This window comes from Ovis aries, chromosome 1 (assembly GCF_016772045.2).
Source record: "Ovis aries strain OAR_USU_Benz2616 breed Rambouillet chromosome 1, ARS-UI_Ramb_v3.0, whole genome shotgun sequence".
Classification (NCBI taxonomy): Eukaryota; Metazoa; Chordata; class Mammalia; order Artiodactyla; family Bovidae; genus Ovis; species Ovis aries.
The window spans coordinates 77,690,014-77,706,492 of record NC_056054.1 but is presented as its reverse complement, the minus strand read 5'-3'; the positions used below and the strand labels follow the sequence as shown (position 1 = coordinate 77,706,492).

The 16,479-nt window shown below is 39.6% G+C and overlaps 1 protein-coding gene across 12 annotated transcripts in view; it reads right to left on the bottom strand.

Moving 5' to 3' along the window:
* CDC14A (cell division cycle 14A) overlaps positions 1-16,479 on the bottom strand; it is a 210,407-nt gene that overhangs the window by 155,230 nt on the left and 38,698 nt on the right. For 11 of the 12 annotated variants that reach the window (XM_060412161.1, XM_060412179.1, XM_042251431.2 and 8 more), the window contains exon 3: positions 4,048-4,123. The exons of the other annotated variant lie outside the window; for it this stretch is intronic. In XM_060412161.1, the coding sequence (XP_060268144.1) occupies positions 4,048-4,123 (76 nt within the window). The remainder of the gene's footprint in view (positions 1-4,047; positions 4,124-16,479) is intronic. 12 annotated transcript variants of the gene reach the window in all.

Genomic DNA, 16,479 nt, shown 5'->3' with positions numbered 1-16,479 from the left:
ATAATGTATACAGTTTTGCAAATTGTTCTTACTTCATTAAATCTTTTTTCTTTGACTGATTCTCTTATGGTAACTCTTGAGCAGAAATAACAAACTACAACCTATTACTGCATAACTTTTAATACTTACTCTTTTTAAAATATAGTTTAAAAAATATATAAAATAAAATATAGTTTAAAATAGGAAACAGGGTTTCTGCTGGTGATGGTGGTTTCTGGTTTTGGTTTTCCAATCTAAGCAAACATATGATGTATAATTTTCCATTTTAATTCACAAAATTAAAACAAAGGCCATTGGGAATAGAATGAGTACTCACACACACACAAAACCAGCAATAAATCACCTCAAATCATCAACTTGAAAAAAATATTTTAACATATAAAAAATAAACAAATTTTATTTGGGTTTGAAATAAATAGAATGTACTGTAAAATATTACCTATCTACATAAGGTATCAAATAAAGGGGCAAAAATCATGAGCGCTTTATTGTGAGAAATAAAAATTTCCAAAGTAGAAAATAAAATGCACCTAAATGAGTTAGGAAATCACGCAGAAGAATTCTAAGAAGCTGTTATTTGTTAAACTAGTGCCAATTACTCAGAGAAGTAAAGGACTTTGAGGACCAAGTCAGCGCTATCAGACTGGGTATTTACAATGTCGATAGAGCAGTTTCAGTAGAGTAAGGTAGGCAAAGGTGCAATAGCAAATGATTGAGGAATCAGTACACACTGAGGATGTAAAATGCTGAGGGCAGGTTACTGAAACTTCTTGAGGCAAAAGAAAATAGGATGTCTAAGTCATGGGGTCATGATAAGATCAACAGGTTCCCTTGTGTTCCCTTGTGCTGGACACTTGGAGACACAAAATTATAATGCATGCCTCTATCCTCTAGGAGCTGCAAGTCTAGTGAGAAAAAGAGATGCAATTAAAAAGTGCAACTTAGAACTGAAATGATAATTTCAGGTAAAATTAAAACTCATCAATAATAGAGATATGCACAGAGAATTATGGGAAAACAAGGCCGCACCCCCCACCTTGTGTTGCTGCACAAGGAGATGCTTACAAAACATGATGGTGCCAGAACAAGGTCTTAAGAATGAGGGTTATCACACCAGAGGGCAAGGGCACTTCACAGCCAGACTAGAGGTCACACGCAATTGTGTGGAGCAGCAGTATGACTGGGGTAAAGTACAAGGCTGGGAGAGGCAGGGGGACTGCAGTCTTCAGTAAATCAGTAAACTGGGGCATGAAATCCCTGCCAGGAAGGATGGGAGTTGTCAAGGTGAGAAAGACAAAAGGCATGGAAGTAAGGTGCCAAAGGTCTCATCAAAACGAGTGATCACGGGCTACAGACAAGAGGCATCAGAAGGCAACTGACAGGAGAGGGAGTGAAAGGAACAGGGAGACTGAGGTCTGGAGATTACACAAGGGTAAGAGAGAACGTGGGAGGCAGGTAACAGGGAGGGTACGTTCCACATCAGAGAGCCTAGAATCTGGGTTCCTGGAGGCAAAGTAGCCGGAGCAGTCACTGGAGCCTAAAAGAGGCAGAGTAGCTCTGAGACCATAGCGGACCAGCAAGGGGAAGTGAGTCAGGGCTGGGCTGCGGGTGAGCACAGGAAGATGACAAACCAGAGGCTGCAGTCACCAGGAAAGGTGGAGATAAGAGCATGAGTGATGCGGCCAAGGGCCTGGGAACCTGGGCCTGGGAACCTGGCCCCGACTCTGCCTTGCATCCTTGAGCAAGTCTCTGCCTCTCTGGGGCTTTCCTGTCTGCACTTATGAAACCAGAAGGCTGGACTCAATGGTCATCTAGATTCCTAAATTATATCAGATAGCTTTCTCATATGGAAATGATAGCTGTGAAACTGAGAAGGTGTTCATAAACTCTGTTGAAGAACTGTCTTTATTGCAGTTTCTATCAGAGTTCACAAACGTTACCTTCCTTTCGTATAGGACTTCAAAATTCACAAAGCTTTCTCAAACCTGTTTTCTAACCTCTAGACATATAGTCCTAACCATCTCTCTGAGAGCTCTACAACCCCTATGTTAGAGCAAACTGAGATTCCACAAGGCTGAAGTGACTGTAGCTTTGAACTGGCAAAGCAAGTCTTTTTCTTCTAATAAAGAGATTCTACCTGGTATGCTTTATTGAGATAACCCATGACTTATTAACATTTAAAATTCATTCCCTCAGCAAGCAACAAGGTGCCCATTAACTGCACTAAAGCTAAAAATGTCATTCATTCCAGGCATCCATCAGATTATCTGATCACCGAAATGAACCTAGAGGACTGTTCTGAACTTTATTTAATTTATATAATGTTGAAAGAAAGCTTTGTAAATGAAAGCAAATCAAACCAAGTCCTTTATACACTTACTCATACTGTTTAGTACAGAATACGATAGGAAAATCATCTTAATTCAATCCATCTACTTTTATGTAGTTGGGAGGTGGTGAGAGAGAAGCCTGGAGTGCTGTAGTCCATGGGGTCTCTAAGAGTCAGATGCCACTGGGCGACTGACAACAGCAACATGAAGAACACTGAGTCAGACCAGAAGTTTTGTTTCCCTAATAATGATTCCTTTCTCTTCAATCAGTCTAGATAGTAGACTGGTTCCACTTTGTTGATTATAATACCCAGCTTATACCAATTACATACTACTAAGCAAGGAAGTGAAGTCCTAGGTCTTCAAAAGGAAGAAAAGGATTTTAATTATTTATGAGTTATCTTATCCATGTTAACGTATCTATTAAAAATCCATTAAATATTTTTATTAAATCCTTTGAGGGATATTATTTGCTTCCTTGGTGATTATAAAAATTTTAACTTTATTAAAAATAAAAAACTACTTCAATTAAATTTTTTAACTTTTATCTTTTAAACTACAGGGAGTAGCTTCTTTTCTGAAAAATGTTAAGTAGGTTCAGTTAAAGACATGTACATACTATGTATTTTCAAGTCAGACAATAAATTCAAAATCAATTCCCTACAAAGGTGATTACAACAGATCTTACATTATATGATTGTTTACTTTAAAAATATCTCTTTAGTTTCATTCCATGTCCATTTATCATTTGAGTTAAATGCCAAAAATTTGTGAATTCATATTTTACAGGAAATTCTCCATGACAGACTTGTTTTTTATGCTTAAATTGGATAAAAATCAATCAAATGAAAAAATTATCACTAAGTAGATAATACGTATAAGGCATTGTACTATATCACACCAGTAACATTTTACCCAGCAGAAAGATTAAACTGAGTGTTATAATTTAGCTGTTAGCATTTAATCTGCTGTGTAGATTTCACCTTCAAAATTGAAACATTTTATTTAAGATCCTCATTTAGAAAGGTGAGAGAAAAAGATAAATATTTCCTTCTATGTGATGAAATGTTTACCAAAACTAGGAGTATAGATAATACTTTTCTTCATATATGTTTAGAATTTGAGGAGGGGAAAAGCTACATGTAAAATAAAAACATACAGATGAACAGTCAATGTATGACCCAAATTCTGTCACAAAAGGTAAAGTCCAGTCTCTGTTGCTGCTAGTTCATTATTTTCACTCCGCTATTAACGCTATAGAGATGGCACTCAAAAAAACACAAACATTTCAGTCTTGATCAGACAGAAAAAGCTCATGCTCCACAGCTCCTGCTGTGCAATGATGAGCCATCCCCCTTTTATCACCTGGTAACAGCATCCAGGAGCAGACCTGAAGGTTCCAGAAAAATCATCCTAGGAGGGAACTTGATAGACTCATTAACAACAACCTAAAAGGATTTGTGCTTTCTTTCTTAGATCACTATTCCAATGACTTCATTCAGCTCAAGTTTCCACTGATCCTGAAAAATGAAAGAGGTTAACATGTCCTTTGTGGGGTAGTCAGGTAGATCAATATCAACTTCTAGGTGAACTACTCACTTCAGTTCCCAAAGATCAAGATTACCTAACTAAATGGTATGTGCCTAGCAATCCCACTGGTTAGATTTCACAGTTTAAAAGTTTAATATCGAAATATAAACATCACCACAATACTCACTTTTAGTTTCTTGTTTAGTTTACAGCAGTATCTGTACACCATTGCCAAGTTCAGAGGTCCAAAATCTGCATAGAAACTGAGATTTTTTTTTTAAGTAGTATTTAATAAAAATATAATTTTCAATAACATCAATGTTCAGTTTTATTTTCATTAAAGTTGTAATCGAGTTTCAATTATTGTCAGGATTAAGGGTCAGTATATAACTGATTCAGAGTGACCCAAATAACTAGTGATTTCACCCTGCCAATACCCTCCAATTAGTATAAGCAGTCTTGTAACAGGTAACTATTTAGCCTGCTTTGAGTTCCACCTCCTTTTATCTCCCTGCCAGGACATTAAGTAAAAAAAATTAAAAAGCAGACACTGAAAGAACCAACATGAACAAAACATGTATGTGCTCTGTACTTCCTGGTTTCATTTAAAAGCTCAAGCACCCTAGGTTCCAATTCCAACTGTCCCTCTCAAACCTGGCTCTCAATTCCCAGGTACCTTAAGTCCAGTCTTTTTTCAGTTTCGTTCTCCTTGAATTTCCTGTATGCTATAACACCCTGGCTCAGCTCCCTCCCTCCACTCCTTTATATCCCCTCTAGGATACAGTCACCAGTCTGCTGTTATAAATCAGATGATAACACCATGGAAAACAGATGGCTTTTAACCTGAGATCCAGCGTTAGTCTTTCCCATCTTCAACTACCCGCTGGACTTTCCATCTTTGAGTCCTTCTGTCACCTGGAACTCAACCCATCTTTCCTTCCAATCAGCCTTCCAGACTGAAACATTTTCCTTCTTCCAGTCTCTCAGACATGAAACCTCCTAATCACAATAGGGCAGCAAGTAAATATTAATTTAGTTCTTATATATCAGATAAGCTATTACTCTAAGTCATCCTTCCTCTTCTACTCCTACTTTGGCAACAAAAGTCCAGGTCTTTCTTCATCTCACATCTTTAGTGCTTAAATTTTTTCTCTCTCTTGCCCAATCAACCTGTACTCCACACTAGAAATTAATTTTTAGAAAATCTAGCTTCTCACATATCCTCTCACTGTTCAAAAATGTTTAATGGCTCTTTACTCCCTTCGGAATAATTCTTTGACTCAAAAGTCACACTCCTGGCTTCCAGACCAATCTCTCCTAACAGGTCCTGTGCAGAATCTTCATTCCAAACATCCATTCTTCATTCCCAAATACTCCATGCACATTCTTAATCCAAGCTGCTGCTCACTTTGGTCTCCTTGCCTGGAGGGCTCTCCTTTTCTTTTTTAATACCTTCTAGCTTCCACAAAATTCAGTTCAAGTCCTAGCTTCTCCACATCCTAAGGGAAAACTAGCCATCCTTCTCTCAAAGTTCCTAAAACTTATCATCTGAGCCATTCTTTTGACCCACAACACATACTGTGCAGGACACCCCGGTTCTACTCCTGGATCAGGAAGATCTGCTGGAAAAGGGAAAGGCTACCCACTCCAGTATTCGGGCCTGGAGAATTCCATGGACTGTATAGTCTCTGGGGTTGCAAAGAATTGGACACGACTGAGCGACTTTCACTCTTTTCATATACTATCACATACTATGAATTATCTTTTTAAGTGTGGGTTCTACCTGGCCAACTATAGAGTAAGCTTCTCACTCAGTGATAGTATCTCATGCCTAATATGCTTAGAAGAATGTACTGCTCATAATAAACTTTAGCAAATGAGTCTGCTTCCCTGGTGGCTCAGATGGTAAAGAATCTGCCTGCAATGCGGGAGACCTGGGTTCAAACCCTGGGTTGGGAAGACACCCTGGAGAAGGGAACAGCTACAGACTTCAGCATTGTTACCTGGAGAATTCCATGGACAAGGCGAGCCTGGCAGGCTACAGTCCATGGGGTCACAAAGAGTCAGATATGACTGAGCGACATTCCCAGACAGAAATGAGTCTGCATTATGAATATTTTGCTCATTAATCCCCAAATTCAATTTAACCTAGACCATAAGTTTACTAAATATCAACACGTTTTCCAAAAAAAAGCATCCCCAAAAGACCCTTATTTAAGTTTTTTAAATAAAAATTAGGGTTTATTTAATTTTTTTCTGTTACCCAAAATACACTATCATAGATATGTCATTACAGGTCTGTCACCAGTCTCCTGCCTTACTTAAGCAAAGAGTACTAAACTTGTTTATTTTACCATGTCAGACAACTTGACAATATTTTGGTAACATGTAATTTATATTAAAGGTAACACGAAAATTAGGTGTCCCTCCACATAGGCTTCATGAGAGTTGAGTTGCCAAAAAAGGAAAGCTGCAACAATTTGAAATTTAAAATGCTTGATCTATTTCTAAAGGCCCCAGTGTGATATTGTGCTCTAAGTATAAACAAAATACCCATGAATCCAAAAGGAACTATACCTATAACATTTAATTGCTGACCAGTTAAGCCCTGTTGACAAGAATTCACTCAAGAGAAGCAAAATGAATGGACTGTGCAAATAAACACCGACCAGCACTGGTTAAGGCAGCCTGTTTCTATCATACAGATCTCCTTGTCCTTGGGTTACTGTAAGAAAAACTCTTAACTAATATCTCTGATTCTTTTGTTACTTGAACATAAATATTGAGATGTAGAATTTTAAGGTAAATCTAGAATCTTTAGTGAAGATTATTTCAGCTTTTTTAACTCACTGTGAACAAAGTTTAGGAAAACATAAAGAATTCAAGTCATCTCTAATTTCATACTAACCATCACAAACCAACTTCAATCCCAAACTCAAAGCTGTTTCTAACATTACAGCCAGTTTAGCCATGAGTACTTTTGGAAGTACATGGTTAATGAACAAACTTACTTCACCAAAACCATGAAAATAAATTGGTATACTCCAATACCACAGGAAAAAGTAAATCAAATACAGACGTTATTCTTAAATTGATCTGCACTCTCCAATATGGCAGCCACTAGCCACATGTGGCTATTTAAATTAATTGAAGATAAATTAATTAATTAATTTCAGTAAAGTAAATTAATTAATTAAAAATTCAGTTCTCCCATCTTATTAGCCCATATCAAGAGTTCAAAAACCACATGTGCCCAGTGGCTACCAAGTTGTACAATACAGAAATGGAACATTTCCATCCCTGCAGAAAATGTTCTGTGCTGAGAGATGATACTGATCAAGATTTTTTTTTAAAGAAATAAAAACAAAAATAACAAACAACTAGAGATATATACCTTCCCTGTAGCTCAGACAGTAAAGAATCTGCTTGCAATGCAGGAAACCTAGGTTCGATCCCTGGGTTGGGATGATCGCCTGGAAAAGCGCATGGAAATCCACTCCAGTATCCTTCTCTGGAGAATCCCATGGACAGAGGAGCCTAGTAGGCTACAGTCCGTGGGATTGCAGAGTCGGACATGACTGAGCAACTAACACTACTAGGGATATATAAATAAATAGATAAATTATTTAAAATAACTAGAGGGGCTTCCCTGGTGGTCCAGTGGCTGAAAATCTGCCTGCCAATGCAGGGGACATGGAACCCTGCTCTGGAAAGATTCCACATGCTGTGGAGCAACAAAGCCCACGCACCGCAACTGCTGAGCTCACACTCTGGAGCCTGCAAGCCACAGCTGCCCTAGAGCCTGTGCTTTACAGCAGGAGACCCCACAGTGAGAGGCCTGCACACCGCATCTAGACAGTAGCCCCCACTTGCCTCAACTAGAGAAAAAAGGCCTGCACTGCAACGAAGACCCAGCACAAAGATAAATAAACACAATTTAAAACACATTTTGCACAGCCAAGAGCAATTCAGAACAGGTCTTCAAAGTTCAGAACTGTCACAGACAAATATAAAGCCAACAAACTCTATCTTAAGGTCATTTTATATATCCTTTCCTTACAGTGCTTACAGTTCTAAGCATATACATGTATTTATAATAATATAGTGTGGAGCTAGTGGTAAAGAACCCGCCTGCTAGTGCACGAGATATAAGAGACACGGATTCAATTCCTGGGTCTGGAAGATTCCCTGGAGAAGGGCATAGAAAACCACTCTAGTATTCTTGCTTGGAAAATTCCATGGACAGAGGAGCCTGGTAGGCTACAGTCCACAGGGTTGCAAAGATTCAGACATGACTAAAGCATACACATATATGTATGCATGTATATTATATATATATATAATTTTCTAACAAGCTAAATACATTTCAAAAATGTCCAGAGCAGTGAAAAACCAATCACAGCTGCTCACTGCTCACACCAAGAAAGGTTGTCACTGACTTAGGTACAATAAAATGCCAGGAACAAAGAAGACACCTCCCTACAACATGTATCTTTGTAAGAATTTTCCTCACCCGAGGTGGGGAAAATGGAAATGCATTTACAAGACAGACCATTAGCTAGAAGGAAATGTGAAAACAGAAAAATCAATTGGTAACAATTGAAATAATTGCTAGAAGGCATAAAATATGTACTATGGTAACTTGTAACCAAGGCAGGAGAATAAAAGAATTGGGCTCAGGGTAGAAGAGAACTGGAAGGTCATCAACCTGGGGACACTGAAAATGGGGAGGAGAAATGGCACAGATAAGCCCTGCAGAGATGCAATAAAGAAACCCAAGGGCTGAGTGGGCTCCTAAGCCTGAGGTTAATGACTCTTGATAGTGTCTTCTCCTTTTTGGCAACTCCCAGAAAGGAGGTCACCAGAGCCACAGCCAAGCAAGGGCCAAGACTTTTGCTAGAATGAGAGGAAACATCTCCTTTGGGCAAGGAAAACCATGGATGTATTATTTTATTATTGAAGAGTACCTAGCTACTCCTCCAAATGAATGCATGAATGAACACATGAGTAAATATCCTTTGTCTATATATCTATCCCTTATCAATACATATATATCATTGTTGTTGTTGTTTAGTTGCTAAGTCGTGTCTGACTCTTTTGCAACCCCATGGACTATAGCCCACCAGCCTCCTCTGTCCATGGGATTTCCCAGGCAGGAATACTAGAGTGTGTTGCCATTTCCTTTTCCAATATATGTTGTATCTATACACAAATTTCCCCTTCTAAGGTTGGCAAATTATAGGTCAATATCTAGAATGAAACTCCTGAATTTTTAAGTGAAAATCAACACTTACTTTTATTCAGTAAGTGTTAAATAGCTAAAATCAAATTCTCCCCTGTTTTGATAGAAAAGAAATTAAAAGAACTGGAGTCCTACAAGTGAGGAAGAAAGGGAAGGGAGGGTCATGTGGACAGGATGAAGAAATGGGAGCCCAAGGACAGAGCAAATGGTGATCAGGGTCACCCATGACCCACTGATTTTAAGGAAATGGAAGTTAAGCCTAGGAACTTCCCCTACGGTCCAGTGTTTAAAGACTTCACCTTCCAGTGGAGGGGCACTGGTTCAATCCCAGGTCAGGGAACTAGGCTGCAGGGTGTTGCCAAAAATTAAATCCCCCCCAAAAAAAAATTGGGTCTAGAAGCATTTCTATTATACCCAATGTGTCTACCTCTTCTCATGAGATCCATGACAATTCCAATGCATCATTATTTTGTGCTGTGTTTGGCTTTTCTAACAAACTCTAATTTAAGTGGGCCCATTCCTAGAGGAATCACTGTTTACAGTACAGTTGTGTCTTATTCTTTTTCGCTGCCGTTTTTCTTTTTCAGCTGGAGGAAAATTGCTTTACAGTATTGTGTTGGTCTCTGCCATACATCAACATGAATCAGCCGCATATATACCTATGTCCCTTCCCTCCTGATACCTTATTCGATGTATCAGAAGTTTCCTCTGAAAATTTTCAATTCTTCAGCAAAAAAGATAAACTATATTCCAAGCAATACTCACTAAACAAAATTTTGACCACCTACCCTGAGCAAGGCACTAAAAGTTAACATATTAATTAAACAGTGCTGTCCATACCAAAAATATTTAAAAGTCTGTAAGATCATTATAAGGCATGCCAACTCTTCATCTTTCTTTCATCAGCACTGCTGACATGTTTCATCTCATTCCATTACTCAAATATCACTGAGAACCTGCTGATCACTGGTTCTTAAGCACAAGGACTCACCACCCAATGACAGACAAGTAAACATAATTACCACTGATAAGCACTAAGAGAGCAGTCTCCTCCAAAGGACAGTGACATGTGTGCATGTGTGTATATTCATATGTGCAAAATTTTGGTGAAATTAATCAGCACAGTCCTCTAGGCTACACGCTACACCTAATATTTCCCCTATTACTAAAATTTATCAGCACCCCTGCAGTCTGATGATAAAGATCCTGTACATAGCTGAAACTCACAACAATCAAAATTCAAAAAGGCCTCAAATGCTCAGCAAACACTAACTTAAGATCAAAGTACAATTCTGAGTTGTTGCTCATGTGTAATAAGCCACAGTCACAATGATATCAACTTTCTAGGGTAGAAAAGCTACACATCTAAGAAGCTTCCCAGCCACACATCAGTCAACTACAGACTGATGGAAAACTAAAGACCATTGGAAAGCAAGGGGTTCCAGTCCCAGCTGAACCACTCAATGCCCCTGGGCTGAAATCTTAGCCTCTCTGCAACTCCATATTCTCATCTATTGAATGAAAATGCTCAATTAGCTTCTAAAGTTCTTTCCACCTATTATATTATATTACATTTTCCTATCACAGTCATTCTATATAACTATTATAGAATATATATTAAAAACAGCCTAGATTGTTCATGACTCTGGTTATTCATACTGGACAAACTATTCAACAGTTCAAATGTTTCTCAAGATCTACTCACTCTAAGTGATGCACTCTGCTCTCTCAGTGTGTTGGGTCTGGGTTCAGAAGGCACTTCTCCCAGAGTATCCCCCTCAGAGAAGGGGAAGACCCTCACAGCTTTCTCCCTGAAATTCACTGTGCTTTCAACATAGCTGGAGAAGGCAATGGCAACCCAACTCCAGTACTCTTGCCGGGAAGGTCCCATGGTTGGAGGAGCCTGGTAGGCTGCAGTCCACGGGATCGCTAGGAGTCGGACACGACCTCACTTTCACTTTTCACTTTCATGCACAGGAGAAGGAAACGTCAACCCATTCCACTATTCTTGCCTGGAGAATCCCAGGGACAGGAGAGCCGGGTGGGCTGCCGTCTATGGGGTCGCACAGAGTCGGACATGACTGAAGCGACTTAGCAGCAGCAGCAGCAGAGAACAAACCAACAGTTCAGAGAGAAGCTTTATAAGACAGGAAAACTTGACATCACTACTATTTATGTACCTACATAAAGTCTGACATTTGTTGAGATCACAAAGAAAGGAGAGAATCCCAACATCAACTCTCACTCCTGTCTTTTGGTGCATTATCCAGGATTTTAGGGACGTCCAGATACAAAACACTGGGAATATGTGGAACTCTTCTCCACCTACTAACTTACTTATTAATCTGGGGCAAGTAGCAGGGCTACCCGAGGCTCCAGCTGCTGCTTCTGTAAAATGGGTTAATGCTGGCACTTTGCCTTAAAGCCAAGAGAAACATGTAAGCAGGTCAAGAAGCAACAGTTAGAATCGGACATGGAACAACAGACTGGTTCCAAATTGGGAAAGGAGTGTGTCAAGGCTGTATATTGTCATCCTGCTTATTTAACTTCCATGCAGAGTACATCGTGAGAAATACTGGGCTGGATGAATCACAAACTAGAATTGAGATTGCTGGGAGAAATATCAACAACCTCAGATATGCAGGTGATATCGCTTTAATGGCAGAAAATGAAGAGGAATTAAATAGCCTCTTAATGAGGGTGAAAGAGGAGAGTGAAAAAGCTGGCTTGAAACTCAACATTCAAAAAACTAAGATCATGGTATCTGGTCCCATCACTTCATGGCAAACAGAAGGAGCAAAAGTGGAAGCAGTGACAGATTTTATCTTAAAAAATCACTGCAGACAGTGACTGCAGCCATAAAATTAAAAGATGCTCCTTGGAAGGAAAGTTATGTGACAAACCTAGACAGCATATTAAAAAGCAGAGACATCACTTTGCTGACAAAGGTCCATATATTCAAAGCTATGGTTTCTCCAGCAGTCATGTGCAGATCTGAGAGTTGAACCATAAAGAAGGCTGAGCTTTGAAGAATTGAGGCTTTCAAATTGTGGAGCTGGAGAAGACTCTTGAGAGTCCCTTGGACTGAGCAGAGGGCAAACCAGTCAATCCTAAAGAAAAACAACCTTGAATATTCATTGGAAGGACTGATGCTGAAGCTGAAGCTCTAATACTCTGGGCCACCTGATGTGAAGAGCTGACTCACTGGAAAAGACTTTGATGATGGCAAAGACTGAGGGCAAAAAGAGAAGGAGGTGGCAGAGGACGAGATGGTTGGATGGCATCACTGACTCAACGAACATGAATGTGAGCAAACTCTGGACGATAATGAAGGGCATGGAAGCCTGGAGTGCTACAGTCCATGGGGTTGCGAACAGTAGAACACAATTTAACCACCGAACAACAACAACGAAGACAAGACTAAATGTATCAGAAAACCTTCAGCACCGAGGTCTGTAATCCTGTGAGTTCCCTTTCTGAAGCAAGTCAATTAATTAAACACTCCCACTTTGAGTCTCAGATTAATGAAAACAAAAGAAGACTTCTTCAGGAATGCACTGGCAAGATTAAAATTCACTCCCATAGAAACATTCTCAAACAGTGTAAATTAACCCCTTTATTCACTGGCAGGTATTAAAGGCAAGACAACTATGCAGAGAGTATACATGTGACTTTGGTAGAAAACAGATTGGTGACTGATCCCCTATACATAAAAGACTAACCCTCCTCACATGTCATAAAGCAAGAGAGGCCCTGAAAAGGAAAATAATTACTCTAACATCTGGCAATGATCACATTACCTCTCTAAACTCTTGGAATTAAAACTAAAACTCTGAAACTTGTCTGCGAGGCCAGGATGATGTAGCCCCCACCTATTTCTCTTTGGGGCCTCATTTTGTACCATTTCCATTTCAGTACTAGTAAGCTCCAAGCAAGCTACTTCTTTTCATTCCTGCCTCAGGCCCTTCATACATTACCCTCCTTGGCCTAATTAATACCCATTTACCCTTCAGGACTCAGCTCCAGTCACACTTTCTCAGGAAATTCTTCTGATCCCTCCTCCATCTGTATCCCCACCTCCACCCTCACCCCACTTCACACACACACACACAGACACACACAGACACACACACACACACACACACCACTCCATCCTACAGGCCAGGTCCTATTCTTATGTGCTTCCAAAGAATCACAGGTCTTTCCTTGAGAGAGTTTACAGACTGTCCGATATCTGAATATTCATTAATAGCCTCCCTAAGGCCCACCAGACAATAAACTCCATGAGAACAAGGGTTGGGTTAAAATCTGCTCAGTAATGTATCCCTAGCACCTGGCACAGAAGACTGAGTAAATGAATGAAATGTTGACGTGATTGGTTCATCTGCAAAACTGTTGTCTTCTTCCATTTAATCCTTCTAAACCAGGTTAAATCTGGGAAAAGATATCAGGTAGCACATTGTATTGGCTTTGGGTACAAAACTGGACTAGACAGAAAAAAACTGACAAAAATAACCTAAGAAGGAAAGGATAGGGAAGAAGATCGAGAATGGGAGGCCATCCACCTCTCTAGTGCAGGGAGAACTAGGGGACACCCATTTCTCCCCGCCACCACAGTCTACCCTACACCTGTATCTTTATTACTAGGGCTTCCCAAGTGGTGAAAGTGGTAAAGAACCCACCTGCCAATGCAGGAGATGCCAGAGATGCAGGTTCAATCCCTGGGTCTGGAAGATCCGCTGGAGGAGGGCATAGCAACCCACTCCATGTTCTTGCCTGGAGAATCCCATGGACAGAGAAGCCTGGTGGGCTACAGTCCATAGGGTCACACAGAGTCTGGCTTGCTCTACATGTGACCTGCTCCAGAAGTGGCCCCCAGTCTAAAAAGACTCACCCCAACTATACATCATCCCAACTCCTTTTTTTTGGCTTAGCAGCCCCTTCAGTGGTATCTGAGAGTTTTGCCAAGCTAAAATCATCCTAAAACTTTACTTTTGAGTTTTCTAGAGCTGTAGGCAATCTGCTATAGAGTATATAGAATGAAGTACATTTGACACTGAAGTGTCTGGCAAAACAGAAAAGGCACTATTTTACAATCCCACTATTCACAGCTCCTTAGAAGAGACCTTTTTAACCCTTTTTCTTTGCATCTCACTTAGATAAAAATAAAATGCTTTTAGCATTTCAGATTAATTCAGCTACAGATGATCAACAATTTGATTATGAGGACTAAAGATAAGTGCTATATCAATTTCACACTCTCTTAAAAGAAAAAGAAATGTGTAGAATCAGAAATCAGTTATACAAGGATTCCCAATTCAGAAATCTCAATCAGGAATATAAATGAGAATCACAAGTAAGGCATATTATTTCTTTTAAAGCCTGCCACAAACCCATGCCCTTTAGCAATATTTATGAGAGTCTCCAACTCACTTGGAAGTCTGTTTAGCCTTATACTGCACCAAAGGCTAATAAAACATGATATCTGGTTTCTATGACCATAGCATATTAGACTCATCAGACAGACCATAGGCAGGAGGCAGCTATTGGTGGCTGCTGGTACATTGATAGAAATGTCAAAAGCTAATAACTCAAACTGTAAAGAATCTGCCCACAATGCGGGCACCTGGGTTCTATCCCTGGGCCAGAAAGATCCCTGGAGAAGGGCATAGCAACCCACTCCAGGATGCCTGAAGAATCCCACGGACAGAGGAGCCTGGTGAGCTACAGTCCATGGCGTCGAAAAGAGTCAGACACAACTGAGCGACTAACGTACATAATCCAACAGTAAGTAACACCTAGAAAGTACTCAGGTGAGTTATTCATCAACAAACACTAACTAGATTAAAAACACTAAAAGATACAAGATGTCTACGAAATAAAAGATGTTTAGCAAATCTGATACTTAAGCAGAGATCTCTTTATTCCTTGTGCTGTGCTGTGATCAGTCGCTTGCTCAGGTGCTCAATTGCGTCCCATTCTTTGCAACCTGTGGACTGTAGCCCACCAGGGTCCCCTGCCCATGGAATTTTCCAGGCAAGAATACTGGAGCAGGTTGCCATCTCCTACTCCAGGGGATCTTCCAACCCAGGGAGCGAACCCAGATCTCCCACATTGCAGGCAGATTCTTTACTGCCTCAGCCATCTTTAGGAGCTCCTAAAACTATACCTGAATCACAATGAAACTGTACAACCAATATACTCATAGTAATAAAGTCTCACAGAAAAAATAAGTAAATCATAATCAGTAAATTCTTTACGAAGGCAACAATGTAGATTCATTTTAGAAAGGTTCCCATAAATTACAAAACTACTTTGATATTTCAAGATGTAATTTTCCATCTTTTTGTAGAAGCTGCCCTACTGAAATCCCACATTTCCAGACAAGACTAGATAAGAGTATATGCATTGTAAGAGTATATGTAGCAAGGAGAGTAAATTTGAAATATACCATCTCTTCTGGTTCTCAAAAGAAAATTAAATTTTATAAAAGAAGAACATGTCCAAACTAGCAAATTCTTCAGTTCATCAATAGGATATGAAGATCTTTAACACCAAAATATTAAGTTAATAAATGAAATACTTCATTCAAAGACTATAGCTTGTCAAACTATTTTCCATAAAGGAAATTCACTGATGATCACAAATAATTGTGATGCTTTACCAGATGTTTCCAAGTTTGTCAAAGGCTGGGATTATTACATGCTTTAATAAATAAAATATTTTTGATGGTTCTCATTCAAGAGCTGATTCTTTGGTGGTCCTGGAAGTATTGAGTCGATTAACAAAACCAACTTTTTTAATGTAAATTGAAACTAAAGCTTAAAAATTTTTTAAAGAAACAGTGAACTCCACACTTAAGCCCACTTCAAATCAGTGAGCCAGAAAGGAACTTGAGATCAGCTGTCCCACCCAACTCCCCAGATTTTTAAAACAAGCAAATAGCTAGATACCCAGGGCAGGCATTGTCTATTTTCTGCTTAAAGATCACAAAAGACAATGACTCCTCTTTTACTTTCATTACAGACTCCCCTTTTTATTTCCCTTTCCCATCCCCCAAATAAAGCAACAAAAAGGTAGCTTCTCCTTCTGATTTACATACATGCCCTACTTTAAGGTGTCACTTTTTCCCAATCATCCAAACCATGAATCTTGAACTTAACCTTCAATTGCCCTGACCCCTCAAATGCCTCAAACACAGTCAATCCATCCCCTCTAGCCTCTCTCCCACCTAGCCTTTGTTCCCATTGCTGTAACCATAATCCAGTCTTGCCACACCTCCCAGTCCAGTACTTGTCCTGAGCAGAGCTCTGCTCAGTCTCCCTGGGTCATTCATAAACCAGCAGAGCTGAGATCCAAACAGCTTTCCATAAGCCA